This window comes from Manacus candei, unplaced genomic scaffold (genome assembly GCF_025592945.1).
Source record: "Manacus candei isolate 608988 ecotype Guabito, Panama unplaced genomic scaffold, ASM2559294v1 h1tg000014l, whole genome shotgun sequence".
Lineage (NCBI taxonomy): Eukaryota > Metazoa > Chordata > Aves > Passeriformes > Pipridae > Manacus > Manacus candei.
In genome coordinates this window covers 13,832,873-13,860,535 of record NW_026138062.1, presented here as the reverse complement: position 1 = coordinate 13,860,535, position 27,663 = coordinate 13,832,873, and the positions used below count along the sequence as shown (strand labels likewise).

At 43.4% G+C, this 27,663-nt stretch overlaps 3 protein-coding genes across 6 annotated transcripts in view; 1 reads left to right on the top strand and 2 right to left on the bottom strand.

The window, feature by feature from the left end:
* KLF12 (KLF transcription factor 12) overlaps positions 1-2,163 on the bottom strand; it is a 235,860-nt gene extending 233,697 nt beyond the window's left edge. For 3 of the 4 annotated variants that reach the window (XM_051780495.1, XM_051780499.1, XM_051780502.1), the window contains exon 1: positions 2,040-2,163. The gene's annotated coding sequence lies outside the window, so the exon portion shown is untranslated. Of the gene's footprint in view, positions 1-1,845; positions 1,983-2,039 lie in introns of those variants that run through there. The other variant, XM_051780496.1, reaches the window with a different exon arrangement.
* The window catches only part of TBC1D4 (TBC1 domain family member 4), a 556,453-nt gene that overhangs the window by 104,873 nt on the left and 423,917 nt on the right, over positions 1-27,663 (bottom strand). The window lies entirely within an intron of this gene.
* On the top strand, positions 3-13,843 carry LOC127468169 (translation initiation factor IF-2-like). The gene is made up of 4 exons (XM_051781117.1): positions 3-68; positions 1,898-2,233; positions 7,912-8,023; positions 13,773-13,843. Exons 1-4 carry the CDS (start codon positions 3-5, stop codon positions 13,814-13,816), a joined length of 558 nt encoding a protein of 185 aa, XP_051637077.1. The 3' UTR covers positions 13,817-13,843.

Genomic DNA, 27,663 nt, shown 5'->3' with positions numbered 1-27,663 from the left:
GCATGGGTGCCACCGAGGGGGTGATGTCATCCCACCAGCCTCCAGCCCGGGCACCTGCCAGCAGCAGCGTAGCAGCGACTGCCAAAGCCTCAGGCAGCACGGGAAGGGAAAAAAACCAAAAAGACATTAAAAAAAAAAAAAAAATCCGCAATGTTTCCTTCGCTGTGCGCCGTCGGTTTGTGACGAGAGGTGATACGCCAGCTTGCAGACAGCGGTTTCAAGTTCATTATGTCCCATTAAAAAGACATTCAAAATATTCCCCCTCCCCCAGCCCGAATAATATATTAAAAAAAAGTAGACTCGGTTTATGCAACGTTACGTCATTAATAAAATGCTCCTATCGCCCCATCTGTGACCTATTCAGCACAGTTACTAATCCCACACTGAGAACACTTTGCTGTTCCTGTGCATTTCAGAGTTGTAGACCAACCAGAGAGCAGAAAATGGAGCCCATATGCCAGCGCTATATAAAGCAGCCACACAAAGTTGCCACGAATAATGTACCTGCCGTGGCGAGACAAAAAGGGAGAAGCAAGGGGGAAAAGGGGGAGTGGGGGAAATACCATTTATTTCGTGATGGATAATTAAAAAAATAAACTAGTTTATTGACTTAGGGAGTGGGGAACTGCCAAGAGCTAGCAGGATCTTACAAGCTCCATACAGACACGATCAAGTGAACTTCTCTTCAGTGCTTCCTACCGAAACTGCTCATACCTGCTCCCTAAGCGCGTAAAACACCTTATTTCCCAAGCAAACCCGTTTGCGGGAGTGAACATCACGCCAAGATCCGGGGGAAAAAAAAACAAAACAAAAAAAAAACAAAACCCGCTGTCTGGACCAGAGCATCGCACCCCTGCAAATCACGGGGAGGGGAATATAAAATAACCCATCTGATTGCTCGTACCCGCCTCCCCCAAATTCCACCACCAGCGGTGGTGCAGGATTCTGGGGGAGGCGGATAGGAGTCCAGATCTCGTCCTAGAGGAAATTTCACCCCAGCCGCGGAAAGCTTTCAGAGAGCTTCATGGGGTGATGCCGATGCCATGGGATAACGCATCTCCCGCAGCCGCTCCGGGCATACGCTTTAAATATAAATACTAGCGGTTTGCTCCCCAAGCTCCTGATTTGTTCCATAGAAGATAATTATTTTTGTAGAAGGTAATACAGCATTACACTCTTGTTTTTTATTTTTTCCCCCATCGCGCGTTAGAGTCCGATTTTTTCCCCGTAGAGCGTTACACTCCGATTCTTCCCTCCAAAGAGCGTTACGCTTTATACTTTTTTGGTATTTATTTATATATTAATTGTCCACCCCCAAATGCGCAGGGGGGGCCGCCCGCCCCATCCCCCGAACCCCCCGGGGCGGCAGCACAAAGGGCTGGGCGCTCCCAGATCGCTGCTCATCACTCCTCGCTTATCGCCTTTTTTTTCCTCGCTTTTTTCACCGTCCCCCCTCCCCCTCTCCCTTTTCCCCCTCCTAAAGCCTCAGCGGGAAAGTTGAGGAAAAGTTCGGGCCGGCCCTTAGCACCCTACCCCGGTGTCGCTGCCGCCGGGGCACCGGGAGGGATGGAGGGAGGAAGGGATGGATGGAGAGGGGGAGGGAGGAAGGGAGGGGGGATGGAGGGAGGGAGGGCACCGCCGTTAACCCCCGGCTCGCCCCGGCGGCGCCGGGGGAAGCGGGGGGGGCGCCCTGCCCCCGCTTTTCTTTAGAATTATTTAACTTCGGCATAGGAGCGATTTTTTGTTTGTCTGTTTTTTTTAAATAGAAGGCTGGCTGGGACAGCAGCAGCAAAACCCACACACATTCGCCGTTTATCCTGGCTAAGAAAGGGAATCGGCACAGACCTGAGCAGAAGCGGCAGAGCAGGAGAAGAAACTGTTCCCTTCCCTGACACAGGGTCCCCGCTCTGTGTATCTGTCCGCCCGCCCCGCTCTCCCCGGGCAGTGCCCCAGCACTCACAGCCCGCACCGGCGGCCGTTCCCAGGAAATGAATGGGGGCAGCCGGGGGAGCCGCGGCGCTCGCTCGCCGCCGACTTACCCGCGTCACATGATGAGCCCGGGCAGGGTGGGCCGGGCGTGGAGGCTCCCGGCGCCGCCTGGCCGCGCCTGGCGCTGGGCCCGCCGCGCCGCCCCGCGGGCCTCTCAGACAAAGGGTCCGGACCGGTGTCCCCCTCCCCAGCTCCCGGCCCCTGCTCCGGCCGCGGCGGGCGCCGGTGGCGTCGCTGGCATGCGGTGCGTCCCCGCCCCCACCGGCAGCCGGGCGGAGGGAGGGGAGGGAGGGAGGGGCCGCGCCCCCGCCCCGCGGCCGCCCCGGTGCGCCGCCCGCCCCGCCCCGGGGGGTGGGGACGGGAACGCCCGGCCGCGCCGCCCCCCGCCCGGCCCCGGCCCTGGCCCCGGCCGCGGCCCCGGGGAGGGGCAGGGCAGCGGGGCGCCGCGGGGAGGGGCCGGGCGGGGCCGGCAGCGGGGGCGCGGTGGCGCCGAGGGGAGGCCCGGGGCGGGGGGGCGTCGAGGGCCGGGCGCGGTAACGGGGCGGGGGCGGAGGCGGCTCAGCGGGGTGCGGGGCGGCGGGGGAGCCCGAGGGGGCGCGGGGCAGTCGGGGCACTGAGGGGATGCTCGAGGGGGGGACAAGGCGATGGGGCGCTGAAGGGAGCCCCAGGGGGGCGGGAGCAGCGTTGAAGGGGCCCCGGAGGTGACAAGGCGGTGGCGACACTGGGGGGCGTCCCGGGGGGATGGCACAGGGCGCGGTGGGGCCGCCCGGGGGCCGCGCTGCCGGGCGGGGTTGACCGAGCCGTGTCCCGCAGTTACCTGGCGCTGAGCGCCGCAAACCTTTCCCTTTTTTTATTTTGTTTCCTTCGCACAGCCAGGCTGCAGCTCGTGAGAAATACGCGAGGCGGGTTTTGGTTGGGTTTTTTGTGTTTGTTTTTTTTTTTTTTTTTGGTCAGCGCTTGTAAGCCTGAGTCGCGCCCCTGCAAACTGAGAACTTCCTTTACGGGGAAGGTTTTTCACACGTTTGGGCTGCGGATACTGGCTTTAATAACAATATACAGAGAAACAGGTTTCATAATCTTAAAGTTTGTTTAAAATAAAGTCTTCATTACGTGGATGTTTTAAAAGAAGAACTTAGCAAACCTTAGAAAACATAAATCATGAGAGTCAGCATTAAACCTTAAGAAGCAAATCTCTTTTCAAAAGCGTTCTTATATGTATGTGTTTACACAGTGAAATATTTTGATGGAAAGATCCTGGTCCATGCCTGAGCAGTGTTGAAGCTATTAAACTGGCCTGACAGGTTACCTAGGGATTCCCTTGCCTTGGAGAGCCTTTTGTTAATGTAAAGCTGATGTGGCTATTTTCTGCCTCCTCCCCTGTGGTTCATGTTGCATGAAGTAAAAACGGTGTGGTCAGACTGCAGGTAAGCTTTGGCCACCCCTGCCTGTTGAGATGGTTTCTGGGCAATGTTTGGAGTGCAATTCAATTTAAGGAATTGATTATTCACAGCCTTGTGAATAATCAGGGTGCTGTGCTGGACCCTGGCAAAAGCCATGGTCAAAGTAGGTAGAAAAGGGCAAGTTCTTTGTGGAGTCCCATCCCTCATTCTCCTCAAGTTCAAACTCAGCTCAACAGTTCCTGAGGGTCCTAGTCATAACAACAATCTGGTAAATAAAAAGCAAAAAGAGGGATGGATCTCTCATCTAGGAGGTTGGCCTGTCAGGTCCAGGTGTTTGTAAATGCTCATACAGCTTGTGTATTTACACAGAAAGCCAAGCTGAGCACATTACTTGCGGTAAATACAAACTAATATTTGCTGTTCAACACAATATTTGCTGAGGAAGCCAGAAGAACCAGAACCAATGTTTGTTCCTGGAGAGCATTTCATGCCGGCTGCTGGAAATACATGTACACATCACTTTGTGTGTTCTCCCTGTAATGGTCTTCTGCCGCCTCTTGGCATAAATAGTTTGGATAACTTAACCCTTCACTATTTGTCCTTGCATCTTACCTCTATTTCCACAAAGTTAAAAAAAAAAAAAAGAGGCAGAATAGTAAATAAGAAATGTTAAAATGGCTATAAACAGAAATATACGTCTCCACAAGCTATAAAGGGGATTATACATGATTTGCTATTGTAATGTTGCCTCTAGTGTAATCATTTTCTTTGGAGAAAAGTGAGTATATAGTTAAAATACAGTCTAATGACCCAAGCAATGTCTTTCCTCATGCTAATATTTTAGATACAAAACCAGTTCCAGCTACTCACTGTAAATTACATATGTAATACATTAGATTTTACCCAAGTCAAAAGTTAACACTGTAACACTTGTTTTAAAAGATAAAATATGCAATCCCATAGGAAGCAGGCTAGTATAGGAGACAGCTGGAAACATTCCCTGGACAGATGCATAGCTTATATTCAGATTTATCAATAAAAAACACAAGTATTAACAACATTTATCCTCCTTAACCACTTGGAACAGGGAGCACTAAGTGTTCTGCAGAGAAAAACTGGTTTCTACCTACAGAGGTTAAAGGATTAATGAATATTTGGCACATGAAAAATGAATAGTGATAGTGGGAAGAAGATTGCATGTAGATGGTGTGATAAGGTGTGTAGCAGAGAAACATCACGTTACACATGTTGCTGTGCCCTGAGAAAAAGACAAAGCTCATTTCCACTGAGTTTCAGATAAAATATTTTAAAACATCAATATTTATTTTGTCATACTTAGAAATATTTTATTCAGTTATCTACTATATCTAAGGAAATCATTTAGAAGAGGGGATGGCTGACTGACAGTGGGTGATAAAATTTGTTCTCTGCGAGCTTCATTATGTGCTATGTTGGCTGTTTACATGGTCTGTTGCCTGCTACTAAGAACTATTACCCATATGCATGAATTTGCAGGGCAGTATCTAAGCAAAAAAATATGTAGCTACATTCGCATGAGAAATGTATTACCTGATTATGTATCAATAGATTGATACAGAAGTAGGGATATTACACATTACTATTTGATGTATATCACAGATTTATAGAGAAATGTAGTTCTCAATCACATGCTTTTATGGAAAACCTGTCCTACTAAATCACCATCTTGGCTCACTCCATACACCTGACCACTATTTTCAGTCTCATCTAGCTTAACAAAGCTGAGCAGACATCATCTATTTGAAAATGTTTTGGCTTACATTTTAACACAGAAAGACTTTGAAAACATTTAGTATTTCTCCAGATTTAGAAAGTTCTTTTTTTTCCCCATTTTTTTCCCCCTGGAAAGAGGGAACTTTAATTGTATTTCCTATTAATCAAGGGGACTTTTCAGCATGCTGTTTTTTCAGAAACAACAGTCCTAAATTTTGAGACAGGAACATTAACAGCGTATTGCCATATACTAGACTAAATTCAGAAAATCATACTTTTGGAAACCAGGAAAAAAAATTGGCCCACTGACCATTTCTGGTTACTTTTTTCACAAGCTCAACAAGTGTGTTTATGTGTGATTTTAGACTTTTTCCATAGTCCTTCTCCACTTCTGCCATATTGCCTTTAGAACACTACTACTAATTCCCTTTTATTGACTCCCACCACTTACAATATCACATGGCTCTTTCCAGTCTTCCTCTAGCTGTTCGTCCGCTAATGGAGTTTCTTAAAACTTACCAAAACCAACATATTGTAAAATCTCCCCTTAATGTTCCTCAGCCTCTCACACTGTATTTGTCCTCCCCTGATACAGAATTTTCTTCACCATTCTTCCCCAATATTCATTGTCTTATTTGTCTTATATTTTTGTCTTAGATCCTAATCCATGTGCAAATAAATAATACTTTTGAAAGCAATTTAGCAACTTCTACCCTTAACTTAAGAATGATTTAAGTTTTTTTTTTTAAAACTTATTAATAATCAATCATTTTTCAAAATGGGGAATGGCATCACCAGCAGAGAGCACATGGGAACCTCAGAACAAAAGAAAACATAAAATCAATAGTATATTTTAACAATGTGTGCCTGAAACACATAAAAATACATCTGAAATAAATGAGTAATGTGCGGAATATTGAGAGATTTTGTCATTTAAATTAACACCAGTTGTAAAAAAAAATCACTTAAGTTACCTGTTATTTATTCCATTTCAGATTGTATTAAATTTTTTAACTCAAATAAGCAAACAAATAAAAAAATCAACCTCACCTAAATGAATTTTTATTTGGGATGCACGGTTAGACAAAAGCTGTAACAAATTACATGATGCATTTTAGAAGACAGATTGTGTTCATTTGCTGAACTTAGAGAAACCTTTGAGTTGACAGATAATCAATTCAAATACCTGCAGTTGAGGGATTGTATTACTAATTCCTTTCACAACCCTTCCCTTTTGGATACAGGCAAATAAACGGGTTTTCTTTGCCAAGGAATTGACCACATCAGCATATACAGCCTTTCAGGTATGGTTGCTGTCTTGCAATCCAGCCTGTGATCATCTGCCAAGTGCTTCCTCCATCTTACTCCATTCGAACTGGGGTTAAGCTCAACATGTGGGCCTTGCCCCTTTATCTGACAGCTGCCATCAAGCATGAGGGTGCAGATGTTTTTGGGCAAGGACATCAGCTTCTGTTTCTTTGAATCTACTTATGAAGTGTTTCAACATGCACAGCACTCTGCCATCAAATGCTGAGCTTTATAGTCAACTTCCAGTCAATCTAAAACAGGGAAGTACAACTAACAAGCATTGCTGTTGTATTTCGTGGGACTCATTCAAACATCAGCAGTACAATTCCTTGGGTATGAACACTGGAGCTTTTGGACATAGTATTTTTATTTTTTTCTGTACTTCATATAAACCAATTTTTTGTTCTTAGACTATCAGGAAATCTTCCCTTCAGCCCACTCTGCTTTAAACCACCCCAAAAAGCACAACCTACCTCAGTGCATAAATGGCAGCGTTAGTGAACACAATGCAGCCTCTGTGATACAATAAAGTATATAGCAGAGAATAGTTCAGTTACACTGCACAAGAGAGGAAAATTATAATCTGATATAATTAATAGGTGCATGTTTTTCTCCAGGGGCAGAGATCAAAATATTCAATTTGCCAGATTTAGAGTAGCAATGTTGCCAAGACACTTATTCTAGGAAAGTGGGGCCACACAGTATTAATGCTTCACTCCTTTGATCCAAAAGCTCTGTGCCCTTTCTATAACCTTGGATTGAAATCATGGATTTCTTTTTTTAATTTTAAACTTGCCTTCTTTTAGCAAGGGCCCTTGAAAGGTTATGATCTTACTGAAGAGGCAGAAGAACAGGGGGAACAGTTCCTTATTTAGTATAATCCAACACTGGCAAAAGTTAATAGGGAGCAGGAAATCATCAAGGAACATGTTTTGGGGAGGGTTTTGGTTTTTGCATCTCTTCAGTGTTTGGTTAATGTTTTTGCAAGAAAAAAAGAAAAGGAGACAAAGCCTTCCTGGCTCTGGACACCATGTCAGTGCAATGCCCATGAATGGAACAGGTTGCACTGGATTTTCATTTCAAAACCCTATAGTTTATAGCTGAATTTATGAACTTAAATATCACCCCAATTAAATTTCTTCCATCAATTTGAAGTCTATGTTCAGTTATCTCAGCTCCTTATATTAAATGTGTTGTTTGGTTGTTTAGGAGACCAAAAAAAGGGGGGGGCAGGATTTCTTAAACTGCTTTATAAAGAGAGGCAGACAGTATTCTCATATGAACATTAAAGCTATTACATCTCTTTTGGTAAGATAGAGATACAGCCTGTGACAATTTTTCCCAATTTTCCCTGTAACTCCCACTGTGTTGTGTTCTCTCTATCTCCTGATAATTTTGTGTTCCACTGTGTCTTCATACAACTGATGATATCTAATTTGTTCCCTGTGCATGTATTTCATAGGTTCCAAAAGAAGATCTGCAAGTTAAAGACCTGGAGGAGAAGTTTCAAAGCCAGAAATGTTTCAGAAATGGCTGGTGGCTGTGCATGGGACTGAGAAGCATTCTGCAATCAGGTTAGCAAAGGAATACATTCAGCTGAATCTGATTTTGCACCTAGTAGGCAGCCAAAAACATCTGGGATATCTTCTTTGCAGGTATTACCCTAGCAATCTTTCGTGCTTTTCCTGACAGGTTTTAGGTATAACAAATATTTTCCCCATTGTTTTTAATTAAGCAAAGTTCTTTGTTCCCTGTGGAGGTGTTAAAATATTACAACAGAGTAAGTCTCCAAATAAATAGGCACTTAGATGTTTTTTATTTACTCATACAGCATTCCTCCTTTCCCAGCTTCCATCCTAACACATGCTTTCCTGTTTTACTAAGGCATTCATGTTGATAATTTTTGTTTTGATTTCATGGCCATGCAACTTGGCATCGCCAGCAGGTCAAGGGATGGGATTGTCCCGCTCTGCTCTGCACTGGTGCAACCTCACCTTGATTATTGTGTGCAGTTTTGGGTGGCACAATATAAGGAAGATATTAAGCTATTAGAGAGTGTCTAAAGGAGGGCAATGAGGATGGTGAAGGGCCTTGAGGGGAAGCTGTATGAGCAGCAGCTGAGGTCACTTGGTCTGTTCAGCCTGAAGAAGAGCAGACTGAGGGGAGACCTCATTGCAGTCTACAACTTCCTTGTGAGGAGAAGCGGACGGGCAAATACCAGTCTGTTCACTCTCATGATCAGTGACAGGACTGAAGCTCAGTCAGGAGAGGTTTAGGTTGGATATCAGGAAAAGATTTTTTACCCAGAATGTGACTCGGTGGTGAAACAGGCTCCCCAGGGAAGTGGTCACAGCACCACACCTGCCAGAGTTCAAGAAGCATTTGGACAATGCTCTCAGGCATATGAGATGTTTGGGATGTTCCTGTGCAGGGCCAGGAGTTGGACTCAGTGACCCTAATGGGTCCCTTCCAACTCAGGACATTCTATGATTCTATGATTAAAAATGAAAAATGGTTCTTTTTAAGTCTTGTGTTATTACATTACTTTGGCTTGAAATGTCTGGGTTTGCACCTGAGCATCATGGACATATCCATGGTCATGATGATTTCTGGATCATATGCTTTCTGGATACGGAATGTCAGTGACTCACAAGCATTAAGAGGCTTCAGCTGGACTCAGCTGTAAATACCACATTACAGATGAGTAAATTATTTTTTTTGTGATTTAAAGGTTTCTGGTTTTTTAAATGGTGAATTTCATAGATTGTTATTTCATAGTTGTGACACTAGATATAAATCTAATAGCTGAAAAACCTAAGCATCGTATTGTAGCAATTGCTTACTTAATGTCTAGGCTTGTTTGTGTGATTTTTGTTTCTTTGAACTAAGGGAGTGAATTTGTTTGAGTGACTTCAAAGCTCAGTAAATACCAGTTATCAATTTTCTTTCTAATGACAACTGATGACATGATTTTTACAAATGGTTGAGCATTTGGCAAATGCTAACCGCAGAAATCGAATGAGCTGAAAGAAACTCCAGTCTGCCCTATTGTCACTACTGAGCTGACAGATGGGAAAAAGAGGAGGAGGTTGTGATGCTCTCCCAGAAGCCCAGGGGCACACCACAAAATGACTGTTGAAGTGTCTTGACAGACCGTAAGTGAGAGAGGTACAGATTTCTGAAGAGCAGACATCACCTATATTTTGCTTTAAAAGTTATCCTTTCTATCCCAGCCTCCCCAAACAGGCTGAGCAAATTCTCTTCGGAGCACTTAGCACCAGAGCTCATTTGAGCCTCAGGAGTGAAGGTAAAATTGAATTTCCCTGACAAAAGGAGGAGCTGGAACCACGCTACTTCCTCCAGCAGCTGCTGGAAGAGTGGGAGAGCCGGGCTACCACTACAGCTGCCCCAGGCAGGTGGCTTGAATGCCAGCATCTGCTGCTGTCCTGGACACTGTCACCTGCCTGAGCCCTATCAGCATGGCCAGGGTGCTTTGCTATCCTGCCATCTGCTGCTGCAAACAGCTGCCCGCTCTACTGGTGCCTAAGCAGCAGGGAAAATCCCCCAGTATGCAGAAAGCCTGTAAACCTCGGAATAAGAATTGAGAAATGGGCACTGGCAGTCTGTGGGAATCAGATTGCTTGGCCTTGCCTTTCCTTACCATTTTTTTTTTATTTGACTCCTCAGTTAGTCTAATGCATCTCCTTTGGTTTTGTAAGAAGTGACTTGACAAGTTAAAAGTACCAAACGTCAGTAGCTTCACCCATATGTGCTGCACGCCTCAGGCTAGACAGTACATATTGGTAGCCAGACTGAGAAGAACATTTATCACATTACCTCTTAAAAACTCACTTTATTTTTCTTGTTGAGCTGGCCCCCATCCAGTGTGACACTCCAGCATGAGCCATGTAGTGACAGCAACAGCCTCCATGGAAACACACCAGAGCATGAGGCCAGCCGTGGGGTAGGGAGAAAAGGCAGCTCTGTCCTTTTCTTAGTCTGCTGCGTTTTTGCTCTGAACAAACTTTCATTCCATTTCTAAAGCATTATTATGAGTGCCTCTCCCATGCCACCGTGTCTTTGGTATGTTCCTTGTAGCAATGCAAAGTTATGCTAAAGGTGAAAAACCTGGGGCTGACTGCAAGGCATTACCATCTCACAGCCTCAGCCTCAGGAACCTCCACTCCTTTTACATGCTGGAGCCAGGAAGGGAAGCTGCCTTTCCAACCAAGACACAAATAAATGCTGGCTGCAGTGGGTGGAGGTTTGAATGCACAGTATGGAGTGACTAGATCTCATGGAGAGTGCCCTGCTGGCAGCCTTGGCACTGCTCTGCCAAAAGTCCTGCTAACTGAATGTCTATTTTCAGCAAAATGGAGGGAGCAAAGGGAAACCGCGTCTTAGAAATTTCCTCAATGGCTTTCATAATTTGAAATACCCTTCACCCAGGAACAGGTGTATTGGGAAAAGGGTGGGAGGAGGGGTGATGTTAAGCTGGTTGCTCTCCCAGTAGAGTAACTGGGGGAACTTTGATGGTCAGGATGCCCTGATGACAAAACCCCTCATCATCAGGGCTATTACCACACCTGCCTCTCCATCATACTTAAAACTCAGTCCCCTATCTAATAGCAGCATGCAAAGTTGTCTAACGCCATTATGATATAATTAATAATATCATTTTCCCGTAATATTTCTCTGAAATTTTCCTTGTTTTCCACCAGACTGCCTTGAAGTAAGTCTTTCAGCCTGACTATCCTGTTTGATGCAGACAGTGAACCAGGTAGCTCTTTGGCATTGTTCCAAGTGTTTGAGCATTTCACAGATGACAGGGTAAATACAGCAAAATTTGTGCACCTTAAGGCTAGCTGCTACTGTGCTTAACTTCCAGACACTTACATTCACAGAAAACGTGACAATACCAAGTTTCACTGCACATCACTTGTAGGCTCCCAGTTCTGAGTTCACACTGTGCAGTGGGAAATACCCATTCTGTGTATGTCACATGGAGAATCAGGTGCCTGGGATTCACCACAACCACAGTAGTGAGCGGAAAGTCTCTTAAACTGACAAAGAATAACTGAAGCACTTATATTGTAAAATTTCCCCTGTCTCAGCATGTAAGGAGTCTAAGTATGGGCTGCAAGGCAGTATTTTTTGTGGTTTGGGAGTCACAGCCTGGTTCTCTTTCAAGCTGAGCACCTCAGCCATCTTTTCAAGGGGCTGAATGAGCTCTTTTTTTTTTTTTTAATTTAAATGATACAGCAGTACCTTGACCATGATATATATATATGACATGTAGTATAATATGTAATAAGCACATTTTAATGTCTAATGCTTTAATACATGTGTTATGAATAATAAAAACAATAATACACAGCAAGCACCTAGGTGATGTATCTTCTACATCTCTTACATCCCAGCTCCACTACTTAGATTATAAGTGCTTGTCTGAGGCACTAGGATATGTCTTATTAAATCTGGACTGTAGGCATTTACATCAGGACCAACGACCTTTGTACCCCTCTGTAATGGGAAAGATACCTTTAGGATCTCTCTCATCTCATCCTAAAATAGGTTTCTAAATTTTACTGGCATTGCCAGACATCTTTATTGTACGAAACACTTTAGTGGACATCAGGAGTCACACTTGGCTTCAGCATGGACTTCAACTCTTTTGACATTGCTTTGGTTGCTCCTCATGTCTTTGCCATCCCAAGTGCTTTAAGTACTTGTGGATAACACCAAGTCACCTAGGCTAATTCTAGTCTGAAATCTTTCAGGTATAACAACAGATATTAATAAATCTGAGCACTATTTCCTTAGTTAAATTTCCTCACAAGACTCTTGGTTCCCTGATGTCTCAGACACATAAGAAAACTAATTGCACATCATAAGGGAAGTCAATCACCTGGCTTCCTAAGTGATACTTCTGATCTACTGAAATTACTTCTCCAAAATCAGCAAGGGCACTAGGACTCCAGTTAACATCCTTAATATCTCTTTTCAGTGTATGAGCCTAGGTCCTGAGATGATGTTAATTTGAACATCTACATTGAGTTAGTAGTCCTGGGCATGTTTATCAAGCTGGTGATGTGGCCCATGAACTCTGTGTAATTTCCCAGTATCTTTCACATCACTTTGCACCTTTTCTCTTCCTCATCTATCCCTCTTTCTCATATCTCTCTCATTGCAAGAGAACCTGATCATTTGAACATCTTTAAAGTGTAATACATTAAAAAGAAACGTTGTTGGCTACCTTTAAAGTACTTTATATCACTTTAAATCACACTACCATAGCAATGCTGCAAAGAATGCCATCTAATTTACATAAAGTCACCCAAAGGTTAATTAGTATATGGAGGTTAATTTCCAAAAGAATGCACTAGGAAAAAAGCGGCAAAAAGCAATTCTTTCCTTAATTGGTTTTGTACACACCTCATTCTATGTTTTACAAATGTACTCAGTAATTTCTGTCTTCATTTTCTAGGAAGATTGCATGTCAAGGAGAAAGGAAGTCTGTCACTGTGTCTGTCTGAGTGGTTACTTGCTGACCTTTTGTTGCAGAATAGACTATTTGCAAACATTGCCGTCACATGCCATCGCAATTGCATGGTGGGCACTGTAATGCTACATCTGCATGCATCATCTGCAGTGGAACAAAAAAATAATTCCCAATTGTCTCTCTAATTGTGTAACTGGTGGGAAATGATACAAACATCACATTAGAAATAGTACATGTCCCCAGCTCTGTCCACATTGTGGAATGGAGGGAAGGTGTTCACCTGGTAAGCCCACATGTCAAGAGGAAAAGCAGGACATTTAATGTTAGTAGGGAGGGGCAAAAGTGATTATTTTTCTGTTTGGAAATAAATACTCTGAGGGACTATCAGAAACTGTCCTCAGGTGACAAAGGAAGAAGGCAATCTCGGAGCCTTGCTGGATTCCTCTCTAATTTTGGATACCCAGAGCTGTATATTGACTCTATGTCCATTTCTGGATTCTGTGACTTTAGTGGAAGTGGTTATGCTTTTCTACAAGAGCTTTAATGGACACAGTACAGCTTAATTTGAAGACACTACTCCTCTCAGCAGTAATAAGATTATGTTCTACTATGAAGATTGAGAATACAATCTCAATCTTTAATAAGAGCGTTTTTAATAAGAGTTATTAGCATTTACTGAAACTAGACATCTGCCCAAGCTTGAATCTTGATAACCTAGAACTGCTTAACAATGTTGAGTTTGGCTTTTGAAATATGTGTTAGAAGCCTTGTATTCTTAGAGGCTTTGAAGCTATTCTAACCCCAAAATACGTCTTTCTCAGAAGCAAGTAGGAGAAATCCCTACAGCAGGATTGAACAGCAGTAGCAGACGATAAAGACTTCAGTTTTATTTCTGTCTTCTCCATCAAGCTGTTTAGACACCTGATAAAGAAACTCCAGTGGTGGAGCCAAGGATCTACTCAAGCTCATGCTAGAAATGGAACACCTCCCGCCCCTGGATGCAGCAGTGTCAAAACCATAGGCACATCGCACTGAACAGCCTATGCTGCCTTCCTGACCGCTCCTCTCCTCTCTCTGCAGTAGCAAGAGGGTGGCTTCACTACTGCTCCTTGCAAGGATGAAGTGGATTTACCATTCTGTAAATGTTATTTCTGGTAAACATTTCTACAGAGGCTGCATAGAAACCAGACTTGATGCAAACATTTCCATGATGAGTGGATATATAGTCATACAGCCTCTCCTGGGTCACATGAAACTAGATGTTACATTTGGCAGTGGTAACAAGGTAATCAGAGCTCTTCCATTTTCCTTGGTCATGAATAAATCCATCCTTGGCAAGTAATATCCCTGTGTTCATTCATAAGTTGTAATATAATAAGAATACCAGCAAAAAACATTGAACTTATTTATTCCATTTACACATCCACTATTCCTTATTATTCTTGGTGCCTAGGAAAATGTTCTTTCTCTTCCTTTAAACAGCTCTTGTCCATTGTTGCTGTTTACAATCTCCTTACTGTTGCTGAGGGTTCTCCTATTCCCTCCCTGTCTTTGTTTAGCAAAGCTAAATGCATTTCGTTATTTTAATCTTTCTTGAAAAGTCAATCCCTTAATTAGAATCTATGGTTGTGGAGTTCCACTGGTGTCTGCAGGCTAAACACCACTAAGGCTGTTTTCCTACTAATTGTGCTCACAGACAGGACATTTGTTACTATTGTTGATGGCATTAATTTGTTTGTTGGTTTGGGTTTTTTTTAAAGACTGTTTATCTAGGTAAAAGGCAGAAGGCAGAATTCATTAAATCAGATTTTCAAAGGATTAAAGCCTACAAGGCATAGAAAGTGATGATTTTGTTGGTTGAGATTTTAAACTGAAACATGCAAAGATAAACCTAAAAGCCCAGGGTTTAGAGATTGAGCACATCGAAATCTCTCACTAAAACACAGAGATTTTACGAACATGCTTGTAAAAGAAGGCTGTCAAATGCTGATCCACTCTCTCTCCTACTGATTCCTAATTAGCATCAAAAAATGTGGAAACAATTCTTCATTCCCAATCTATCACATTTTGCTAAAGAGACATTTGGAGATTCAGTGGGAATAACAGTAATGCCAAAAAAAAAAGCTTATCTTGTCTTTTCTCACTTTTGTCTCCAGTTTTGTTCACTAATCACCCTGCATGCAAGTTTTTAGGAAAAGGATTTCACTCTTCTAGCATGCAATCAAAGAAATCAAAGAACCTTTACACAGACATCACAACAACTTCTTGAAGTAAGTTTTGAGGGGGTTCTTAGTGCGTAATTTCTTTCTGTGTACCTCTTAGGGATGTAAATTTTTTACCCATGCAATTGCTCTCCACAGTACCACACACAAAGGCAATAAATGTAATAACAACCTACCTGAGTGATGTATCTTTTACTCTGCACATGAATTTGCTGCAGTTTGAATGTTTCTTGTGCTATGTCCCATTTGATTCAGTTCTATTTAAATCAATTATTTCATTGCGCATAAGCTAAAACAAAAGCTGCATTGTTTGGACGTACAAAGTAATGGTATTCCACCAAGGTATGCTCTGAGTGTGTTTCTGTCTATCTCCTCTGTCCACAGAGATTGTTAGGTTCAGCTGTGTAGTGTGGCTTCCTCTACAGCACTTGGGATGAATCCTGTTCTGTTACTCCACTACATTATCCCGAGTCCTGCATTGTAATCTGCTGCCTACTTCCAGTCTTACAAAGTAGCCTTTTTTAAAGGCATTTCTCCTTCACTTGGAGGGTGAATCCTAGCAGCTGGGACTTCCTAGTCCTCACCATAGCCACAACTGAATTTTTCTCATCAGCCTTAGACCTGATGTGGCCTTACCCATGGTGATAATTGCCAGTATAGCACCAGATCACACTAACAATTTAGCTATGTGACTAATTGCATGCTAAGGTTTGGACTCATCATCATGGCTGGGCTTCGCGAACGAATATCTGGGAAGGGCTCTACCCACGTTTGTTACAAGCGTGTTGGTGGCTGAAAAGGCCAATACAAGATAGGTTTGGACTAGTGTCCCTGTTACTCACACAGATGTGACTCGAGAACAACTACCTGTTGGGCCATACCATGACTGTGCCTTTGGGCATGCCCATGTCTTTCTATATGAGCTTCACAGAGTTCAGTACCACCTGAACTAGGTAGCATCTATACCTTCCCTGAGAGTTATCACTGCACCATCTCTGCACTGTCCATCTCATTCCCTTCTTCCACACCACTGTTACAGCTACTGAGGTAGACTGGCTTTCTTTTCCCTCTTCTCCTTCTGCCCATGCAGCCTTTCCTGTGTTACCACACAGAAGCTTAACTTCAGCACAGCAGAGCTTACTCCCTCTACAAGTTTCCTTAGCACTGTAATTTAAGTATTCTTGAGGTATTTAAGAGCTGCAGCCTAAAATCCTGGAGGTTCAAAAACTTTCCCATTTCCAAGGTGAGATGGCTAACACCGAAGATCCTGAAAGCTGAATTCAGTGTCCAATAGGTTAAGCCCCCTCTGGGAATTTCAGAAGAGGTTGGGCATCTTGTTTGGTCAGTCTGGAGTATGACAGATCTTAGGTGAAAGACATGGGGCATTTCCTGACACTGGGCTGCATCTGAGTTGGCTCAAAACTTTTCTTTGAGAGATTTGACAGCAGACCAGGATGTTTCTGGAGGGTAAACATCTAGTGGGTTAGACAGTGCTAGAGAGTAGGCAGTCTGAACACCTGGGATTTAGGCATGTGGATTTTGTCCAAGTCCCACCATAATTCTGAAAGGTGTATGTGTTGCTACTAATGCCTGTTCCTCAAAAAAATCTGGCAAAAAAAATTCACATGCTAACACCTATATACCTATACCCATATATCTACTGACTTTGATTTTCATTGAAACCCCTGTGTTTACATGACTAAATGATGTGTCTGCATCAAAAGGCCCTTGGCATCCAGCTCGCCACTGTACATTGTACACTACAGTTCCATCCTAGGACGAGGGGCCAAACAGCCCGAAGTTCAGCCCTCCTGGTACTGTAAATGGAGACATTCATTGGAGATTTTTGGAGACAAACTAGCTTTCAGATAGCACAGAAAACCAGAAATTAATGCTTTTCCCCTTAAAGGAGTAAAAAGCATCTGTAGGAGGAAGACCCACCCTTTAAATGCATAAACAGTACTTAAATTTGGCAGAGAATGAGATATTTTGAAATTATGCAACATGAAACAGTCACTGACACCTCTACTGAAACGTGACACTGGTTCTAGGATGTTCAGGCACTCCTGCTGGGACAGATAATCTGCATTTAAATTACAAGATTCAGCCATATGTCTGGCTGGGAAATGAAAAGGGTGGAATGATAGATACTACCTTGTGCTTCAGCTGTTGGAGTCTCATGCTGCTCAGTCACTCTCATGCACTGTGGTCTGTTGCAGAATAAACTTTCTTCCTATTAGATAATATCCTAATGTCTCCAGGGCCTGTTTCAGAAACGAACAGTCCCTTTTTTTTCCTCAGAAACTATATATCAAATCTTTGGTGGGAGCAAGCTTTTGACTAATATTCCCCTCTGGTTATTTAACTTGTAATAACATATCAATTTAACCCATACAACTTTTATTTGAGATTTAGGCTATGACATATGGTTGGAGATCCGTACTGTTCAATTTAGGGAAAGGCAAATCTTCCTCATTTACAAAATAGGTACATCCTACCTCCCCACTTCTGTGGTTCTGTGTGTGTGTACATGAGTTTTAGAATAAGAGAGCAATACTTCCTTTTCATTCAAGTGATTTTGCTTTTTTTTTCCCCAGCTAGTATCAACTGGCCTTTGCCATAATCTTTCAGTGGGAAAAACATATTTTTGTGGCACCTTCAAGTCAAAGCTGCATCCTCTTTGTAGCTGCTGGATGTATTCTGTAAAAGCTTGGATTTTACTTAATTTAGACTGTGAGAAGCTACTATATTAATATTTCCAGTAACTTAGTTGCACATCCTGAACTGAACCAGAATTAATTGGAGAGAAAAAATTATCATTTTCAGTATTATGAAGAAGGAAAAAATAAAACAGAGTAAGAACAAAGATATCTAAAATATAGAGCCTTCTCCCGCATTTTCAGTGTGTTACTATTTTTGGACCTTTTTTTTTGTGACTTGCCATTGCACATGGCTTGGGCTTAAGAAACACAGGGTAATGCAGGCTTAGTGATTTGATGATGGTAGCACTGAGTGGTAAAGGCACGATCTGCATTTAGAAATCTGGACACTGCACTCCTTAAATCATAAATGCTCCCAGAATTTATAGGATTCATTGCAAACCTTGGAGGTGGACAGGGAGGACACTACACGGCATCAGCACATTGCCATCCTTGTAAATTTGATGGGGACATTTTTTAAGCTAAACATGCAAGGAGCTGAGCTGAAAGATGGTGCTCATCAGAGGAAGAATCTGCTCATGACAACGTCAAAGGATGATGGTGAATTTTCTGGAAATGATGGTTTTGCAAGTGAGCAAGACGGATGTCAAAAGAAGCCTTTTCTGTCCATCCAAGCTTGCTGTGGTTTGCCCTCCCTGTTTTTGAGACCCTGCAGTTGGACTGAGCTCCTGGCTGACCCGTGGACCAATTGGTGTGGCATGAGATATGTCACCATCACTGGGAGCGTTGAGAGAACTCTGCGTGGTCCTGGACTGCTACTTGCCTTCTACTGTCTCCAGCCACCGAGGCAGAGGTTTGAATTTAGCTACCACCTGCAGATCTCTGTGCTTTTATCACCACTTTGAAAATAAGAAAGTGGAAGGACCATTAATTTAGACCAAGTGTGAACTGATAAAAATGGACGTCCTTGTGAATTGCTCCTAGAATTGTCACTGGCCTGTAGTAAGAACAAAGAAATACAAGACTTAGCATAATTACTCTGAAGGTACTTATTTTCATATACTCTTTATTGTTGTTTTATTTCAGGACAGGTTTAATTAAAAGTAAGCACTGGCAGTAATCATATGGTATGTGCTTCCTTTTTGGAGCTTTGAAAGATCTTTTCTTGTAAGGGTGATATATCACCTAAATGAGCATGCATGAAAACTTGTAAAATGTAATTTGGTACAGAATTTTTCCACATGGCACATATACCAAGTAAATATTTTATGAGAGAGACCAGAGAGTTTTTTACGGAGCATGGTTTGGTATGTAGTATAAATACACTGAATTTTGTATATAGGCCATACACAAAATACTATAGGTATCTGCTTAAAGGAAGACAGCATGACAAACCTCTAGGAGCCACAAAGTCTACCTGGTACGTACTACACATCTTAACGGCCATGCTGATGCCAAAAGAATCCCTTGAGTCTTTCTGAGAAGAATACATACATAAGCTTCCATGAAATATGTCATCCCTTTCACTCATTTGTACTAAGGAAATACCAACAAAACACTTTGTTTAAATAGCTTTAAGGCTCTGATATAAATCAACAATAGCCAGGAAATTTAAGAAAGCCAAAACCTGACACTCCCTCTTTGGCACATTACACCCTGTTTTTGCAAAGACAGAAAACTTAGGTATCCCACCTCATTTTCAGGTCTTGATTTATGTCAGACCCTATGGGAAAAGTACCAGCAATAACAGAAGCTTCTACCTCAGACCTCACACGGCAAGGTTTCAGATGAAGTCACGAGAAGCCACATGTGCTTTACATAAAATATTAGTAGCTTGTGAATGGTGAGACACCACTATCCAGCAGCCGAGACTGAGTCCCTACTCTACCTGGCTGCTCTCTCACCCAGAGCTGCCCAGCCAGCTCTGGTACACATACAGTGCCCTGCAGAAGGGAGAGATGCTGTACACATGCCAGAGGAGCGGCTCCCCAAAGCCTGTATGTAGGACATTGTCCATTCTGGCTTTGGTTCTGCAGCTGTGGTGATCCTGGGATGGCAACACTGCCAGTAGCACTGCTGCCAAGCCTGTTGACTCCCAGCAGGCCCAAGAGCTGCAACACAGCCCCCTCTCCACAATCACACTGTTGGGAGAGGACCCCAATGCCCAGTTTCCAAGCTTCAGTATGTATTTCAGTATATACGTATTGACATATGTAACACCAAAACACATTTAGTTCCAGTCTATCTTCTGATCCAATCCAGAAAGTTAGATTGTCTTTCTTGTTTTAAATTAAGACAAGTTGACAGTTCTAGCTTGGAGAAAAGGAGAATCTTGGGAGACCTTATTAGTCCCTACAACTACCTAAAAGGAGGTTGTAGCAAGGTACAAGGTACGGATCAGCCTCTTCTTCCAAGTAATAAATGATAGGACAAGGGGAAATGACCTCAAGTTGCCCCAGGGGACATTTAGATTGGCTCTTAGGAAAAATTTCTTCACCAAAAATGCTGCCCAAGGAAGTGGCTGCCTCTATCCCTGGAGGCATTTGAAGGATGAGTAGATGTGCTTAGGGACATGGCTTAGTGGTGAACTTGGCAGTGGTTGGACTCAATGATCTTGTAGTATTTTCCAACCAAAATGATCCAATGATTCTATGAAAATATTTGATTCCAGTGCAGGGTTAGATAATACAGGAGGGCAGTGAAAGCTTTTTTAGATACTCTTTTTCCTCTTGCCTCTCCTGTTGCAGTGATACCTGCAAGTTATCAAGCACCAGCATTGGCTTTGGACCCATGGAAATGGAAGGAGGCATCTTCTCCAGAGTCTTTTAGACACCTCTAACCCCAGGAGCCTTATCCTACAGTAGCAGCTTCTCAGCTTATCCTTTTTGTACCAGGGTCCTCCCCTTGTCATTGCTGGGCCCAGCAGATTCCTTTCAGATGGAGGCAAAGCTGTCACCACCTCTGCAGCACCAGGAATGTCCCAGGATACAGGGTGGTGATCCAGGCCCTGAGGACAAAACAGGGTCTGAATTAAAGCCCTATCTCCTTTTGCTGTTTTGTAATTCTAGTTACAACCTTCATTCATAATAAAACAATTTAATGAAGAGAAAAAAAAAAAAGACTTCCCCGTAAGAAGAATTCTTTTTATTGTCAACTTTCACACAGTCAGAGGAAGAAATTCCCTAGGCAATTAGAGCTTCTAACATTACAGGCACAAGGTTTGTTTTGAGAAAACAAATACATGTCAGCATTTTTAAAGTTGTTTTTTCAACCTTCAGACACGTTGGCAAGGCATTGATTCAGTGGGTTTTTTACATGAAGGCATATAGACAGGAAAGCACAGTACTAGGTGGGAGTACAATATGCCAGTTGTCTGTTAGTGAAAAAGAGCAAAAATACAAAGGAGCTGTAAACCAGACAAAGCACAGGAGGAGAGAGGCACTCAACATTTTCATAAATCACTTGGATGCAGGACTGGAAGGGATACTAAACAAGTTTGCAGATGACACAAAACTGGGAGGAGCTGTTGACTCCCTCCAAGGCAGGGAGGCCCTGCAGAGAGACCTGGACAAATCAGAGGACTGGGCAATCACCAACCATATGAAGTTCAACAGGGGATGGATTCTGGGAAGTTCAACAGTGCTGGATTCTGCACCTGGGATGGGGCAGCCCTGGATGTTCATACAGACTGGGGAATGACATGCTGGAAAGCAGTGCCATGGAAAGGGACCTGGGGGGCCTGGTCAACAGCAAGTTGAATCTGAGTCAGCAGTGCCCTGGCAGCCAGGAGGGCCAACCCTGTCCTGGGGGGCATCAGGCAAAGCATCACCAGCCAGTCGAGGGAGGGGATTGTCCTACTCTGTTCTGCATTGGTGTGGCCTCACCTTGAATATTGAGTGCAGTTTTGGGCACCATAATATAAGGAAGATATTAAGCTATTAGAGAGTGTCCAAAGGAGGACAACGAAGATGGTGAAGGGCCTTGATGGGAAGCCATATGAGGAGTGGCTGAGATCACTTGGTCTGTTCAGCCTGGAGAAGAGGAAACTGAGGGGAGACTTCATTGCAGTTACAACTTCCTTGTGAGGGGAAGAGGAGGGGCAGGCGCTGATCTCTTCTCTGTGGTGACCAGTGACAGGACTCAAGGGAATGGTCTGAAGTTGTGTTAGGGCAGGTTTAGTTTCGATATCAGAAAAAGGTTCTTCACCCAGTGAGTGATTGGGCACTGGAACAGGCTCCCCAGGGAAGTGATCACAGCACCAAGGCTGACAGAGTTCAAGAAGCATTTGGACAATATTCTTGGGCACATGGTGTGGTTTTTTGGAATGGTACTGTGCAGGGCCAGGAGTTGGGTTTGATGATCCTTGGCCTTCATTCTCCCTTCCAACTCCCTTCTGTGATTCTGTGATCCCCAGAAGTGGGTGTGTGTTACCCAACTACTGGAGATTTCCCTGATACTAATATCTAAAATCATTAGTGTAAAAGCAGCAAGAACCTCCATTGTTTGGTGGACATGGGGGGGAACCCAGTCACCAAGATGAGGAAAAGGCTGAGGTACTTAACACCTTCTTTACCTCAGTTTTCAACAGTAAGACAGGTTGTCCTCAGGACAACTGGCTTCCAGAACTGGTAGACAGAGACAGGAAGCTGAATAGCCCCCCTGTAATCCAGGAGGAAACAGTTAGCCACCTGCTGAGCCACTTCGATCCTCACAAGTCTATGGGACCAGATGGGATCCACCCAAGGGTGATGAGGGAGCTGGCGGAAGAGCTCACCAAGCTGCTCTCCATCATCTACCAACAGTCCTGGCTCACTGGGGAGGTCCCAGATGACTGGAAATTGGCAAATGTCACGCTGATCCACAAAAAGGGCTGCAAGGAGGACCTGGGAAACTGCAGGCCTGTCAGCCTGACCTCAATGCCTGGCAAGGGTATGGAGCAGATCATCCTCAGTGTAATCACACAACACCTACAGGATAGACAAAGGATCAGACCCAGCCAGCATGGGTTTAGGAAGGGCAGGTCCTGTCTGACCAACCTGATCTCCTCTTATGATCAGGTGACCCATCTGGTGGATGAGGGGAAGGCTGTGGATGTGGTCTACCTGGACTTCAGCAAAGCCTTTGACACCGTCTCCCACAGCATTCTCCTGAAAAAGCTGGCAGCCCATGGCTTGGACAGGGGCACTCTCTGCTTGGTCAAGAACTGGCTGGATGGCCAGGCCCAGAGAGTGGTGGTGAACAGGGCTGCATCCAGCGGTGTCCCCCAGGGATCAGTGTTGGGTTCAGTCCTGTTTAATATCTTTATCGATGATTTAGATGAGGGGACTAAGTGTACCATCAGCAAATTTGCAGATGACATAAGCTGGGAGGGAGTGTTGATCTACTGGAAGGCAGGAGGGCTCTGCAGAGGGACCTGGACAAGCTGGAGAGATGGTCTGATTCCAGTGGCATGAGGTTCAACAAGGCCAAGTACCGGGTCCTCCACTTTGGCCACAACAACCCCATGCAGCGCTACAGGCTGGGCACAGAGTGGTTGGAGAGCAACCAGGCAGAAAGGGACCTGGGAGTTTGGATCCACAGGAAGCTGAACATGAGCCAGCAGTGTGCCCAGGTGGCCAAGAAGGCCAATGGCATCTTGGCCTGGATCAGGAACAGTGTGGCCAACAGGTCCAGGGAAGTGATTCTGCCCCTGTACTCAGCACTGGTGAGGCCACACCTCAAGTACTGTGTCCAGTTCTGGTCCCCTCAGTTCAGGAAGGATATTGAGGTGCTGGAGCAGGTCCAGAGAAGAGCAACAAGGCTGGTGAAGGGACTCGAGCACAAGTCCTATGAGGAGAGGTAGAAGGAGCTGGGGTTGTTTAGCCTGGAGAAGAGGAGGCTCAGGGGAGACTTCATCACTCTCTACAACTCCCTGAAAGGAGGTTGTAGCTAGGTGGGCATCAGTCTCTTCTCCAAGGCAACCAGCAGCAGGACAAGAGGGCATGGTCTTAAGCTCTGCCAGAGGAGGTTTAAGTTGGATATTAGGAAGAAATTTTTTACAGAGAGAGTAATCAGACATTGGAATGGGCTGCCCGGGGAAGTGGTGGATTCTCCATCCCTGGAGGTTTTTAAGATGAGACTGGATGTGGCACTTAGTGCCATGGTCTAGTAACCACGGCGGTAGTGGATCAAGGATTGGACTTGGTGATCTCAGAGATCTTTTCCAACCCAGTGATTCTATGATTCTATGATTCGTTAGGGTCATCTGCACAGCTGTGAGTAACAGAGGGCTTTTGGTTTGTTTTCTGTTTGGTTGGCTGGTTGGGGTTTTTTGTTCCAAGTCCTGCTTTCCACAGTGGAAGTGGTGTGATAATAAATCAGTTTACATAGAACTGGATAAACACAGTGTAATAATAACTCCACTCATGCAGCTTGCACTGTCTATTAAATGTTAGCCTTGAATTTTTGTAATACAACTTGACAAAAATAAAAACATTTAAAAAGAAATGTAATCACTTTAAGCTTTTATCTTAAAATTCTGCCCTTATTTTGCTAAGTAGCCCCTCTGACTTAAACCTGTTTATTACTGTAAGGTGGGCTGTTCCTGAACATATATTTGAACAGTGTGAAAGATCAGCACATATATTATTTTCAGTCAGTTTGGTGAACTTGTGTTGAGCAGGTAAAACATGAAGCCAAAAAATAGAGTTTGTAAAAGAAGAGGAGAAAAGAATTTAACAAATTCTGGCTAGAGCCAGAAATTATCCATTTCATATCTTTTTCCCTTGAAGTAAATCTGTGACATGCAGAGTCAATAGCAGAGATATTTCCAAAATTCAGCCCCTGACCTTGCAGCTGGACCCTGTCCCTGCACAGCCTCCCACTATCCCAAGCAGACTTGCAGCCAAGCCGAGATGGTTGTGCATACAGATGTGATAACTTGACCAGTGACCTAGATAAGACACATTTTGTAACCCGGAGGGCAGACAATTTTAAGGGCACATTACTGCCTCTCCTCCACAGGAGAAACTTGCCCCAAAAGGACATTCTCTGTGTGAGATACCTGTGGTTTCAGAAGATGGCAGAGGCTGTCATCCAGAGGCAGAGATTGTGCAGGTGAATGTGGCAAAGAACTGGAGGGAAAATATGAAAAGAAGATTAATCTGTTCAGCACTAAACATGTTTATTTTAACTTCTCTGCAGCTTCTGAAAAATCACTGAGCAAAACTCCAGGGTATAAATCAAAGTGAAAGAGAGAAAGAAAAATGGCAAGGAAAAGAAAGTCATTACTTTGGCAATGAAAGATTACTCAGGATCCGTAACTGTGTTCACCTAGGTTAGTTTCAAGTTCATCATTCCAAGCCTCCCAAAAGAATCCCACGTTAAAAACAAAAACTAAACAAAAAAAAAAAAAAGCCCAAATTTTTCACAGGAAAATGACTTGTGTAACAACAAATGTAAGTGGAAGTTTGGGGGTTGCCACCTATGTTCACATGGCTATGTTTTCTTTCCTGTTAAATGTGTACTTTATGGAATTTCAAGCTTTCTCTGCTAAGAATTTAGTCTTCAGAATAAAGGCTAAAATTATGAACATAAAGATAGTTATTTGATTTTTTTTCTCCTTTCAGTTTCATGTTCTTCAGCTATAACTTAGTGTAGCCCAATTTACAGTATAAGGTCAGTAATAGGCACACAATTACGCTAAGTACTGTTCTCACTTGTTCACTATAAGCTCCCTATTTCCTTCTTAGAAGCTGTTTTCAAAAGGATCTGCTTGCATAATTGTACAGCAGCAAGCCCTGGTAGCCTCAATCCCCAAGAATGTTTTCAATGACCTCTTCCTGCCCAGTTTTTCCATGAGAGAGAGAGAACTCTTGCGAAAGGGGGAGCCAACAGTGTTACCAGAGGGTAAATGAGTAGACAGATGCAGAATAGAGATTAGTGGTTTAGGGAAGAAAAAAACCTTTTTTTCCTTGGCTGGTGTTACAATTGCTTTTAAAAAACACCCTTTCCTTTTAACATTTCATGTCCTTTTTGTAGGCCCTTCCAGCAACAAAGTAGATCCGAATTTTAGAAATCAGAATATTAAAGTAGAGGAAAGGGTGCATTTCACCCACAGAGTGGCTGCCAGCATCAAACCCAGCCTGTGGATCAGTCCTGGCTATGAAGAGGCTGGGTAGCTTTGCAGTGGCAGTATGAGTCAACACGGCCATTTGCGGACAGATAAGTGAGTGCAAACAAAGTCAGAGCATCAAAAGTGAAATGACTGTGAGGAGAGCCAAGCCCACTAATACACACACATACCTGTACCACATGTGTAGCAGATCAAGATTTGTTTATTTACAGTATCAGTTTTGATTCTGGAGAAGTCTTCAAAAATCTAAGGGCAAAATGACCTTGAAAAGTTCACATTATTAAGAATTAATTATTACACTCTGACAGACCCCATTTATCACCATGAAAACCAGATACATTAATTAGAGCACTTCTGGCATCACAGCAAACCTGTTTCCTTCATGTTAGATTTTGGTTTAGATTTTGTTCCCAGAGGGACCACAAGAATTCTTAAATGTAACAAAGAGCAGTTTAAAGATTTTCCACTACAGTGAGTTTATATTTGGAGTTTTTTGTCTCAGGTCCCAAAGGTACCTCCATAATCAAAGAATTATCTTTGCTAGTGACAGACAAAATTAATAATCAGAGTTTTGTTTTTTAACCCCAACTGTCACCTACAGCACTGACACTGAGGACCATGGGGTAGATTATTCAGCAATTAACATTATGTGATATTGCTGAATACAGCATATTTCCTGTAGCTTAAAAACATGCAGTGCCATGGCAATGCAGAGTAGACAGCTTTTAAAGTTTGGATTAAATCTTAGTGAGTGTCTCCCATGACTCATTCAACTCCTACCATTACCTTATGTACTGTGATAATGGTGTAATGCAAGGTAGTGATTTAAAAGGACAAGAACATAAATCTTTTGAGATTGATGATATTTTGCCATTACCTGTGTGTCAAGAGGACTGAGGGAGCTTGCTGTGTTAAAATTTCCCACCCTAGTCATTGTAGGAGTGCAAAATAAAAACTACATTTAGATCAAATTGTGTGTTTGTTTCTAAGACAAAATTTTCTATAGGATCAAGACCTTCAAAATGTGGTCCCAAAGGGAGGAAGTTGGAATTTCTCAGTAACATCCCAAGGAGGCCTTACCACTTTGTTAGCCACAATCAGATGCAAAGTCTCCATTTGCAGTTTTCCCTGGATGGGAGAAAAAAATCCAGGCAAGTATATCCAGTATATCCAATGCTCCATACACTTAACTATTCACCCCAAATGGTCTGCCCCTTTAAATAAAGCACAGACTGGGACATGCTATCTGCTTCTCAGAAAGCCGAAGGTGGATGAATGCCAGGGATTTGTGCAGCTTCCTGGCTTTGCTGATAAAGAAAGGCCACTGCGAGGTAAACCTCTGCTCTCTCCCTGACAGGTTTTCCCCGTGGCTGCCCAGAAACAAGGGGCTCAAGAAGACGGGGAAAACACGGAGCCCGTGGCACCAGAGCCAGCTGACCGTGCAGGAGGAGGCCTCTGAAGACTTCATGCACACGCACTTCTACATTTAGAAATGTGAGCTTCGAGCACGAGCATTTGCATCAGATGGCGGAAAGTATGAGAGAGCACATCTAATGCTGAAAGTTAATGATAGCATTTGACCATGTTAACCAGTAAGTGACAAGCCAGGGTCACAGGAGTTAATTATTCAAGTAAGTGATTCTAAAAGAAATGTTTAAGAAGTGCTAGTAGTTTGCACTGACTGCAATGGAAAGTGACTAATCATTTCAGAGTTTAA

What these genes read in the sequence shown, in the direction of transcription:
- LOC127468169 (XM_051781117.1), top strand. Translation starts at nt 3, where the DNA reads ATGGGTGCCACCGAGGGGGTGATGTCATCCCACCAGCCTCCAGCCCGG. An exon ending in GGTGGCGTCGCTGGCATGCG is followed by an intron (nt 2,234 to 7,911) that starts GTGCGTCCCCGC and finishes TGTATTTCATAG; the next exon opens with GTTCCAAAAGAAGATCTGCA. An exon ending in GAGAAGCATTCTGCAATCAG is followed by an intron (nt 8,024 to 13,772) that starts GTTAGCAAAGGA and finishes CGTCTTTCTCAG; the next exon opens with AAGCAAGTAGGAGAAATCCC.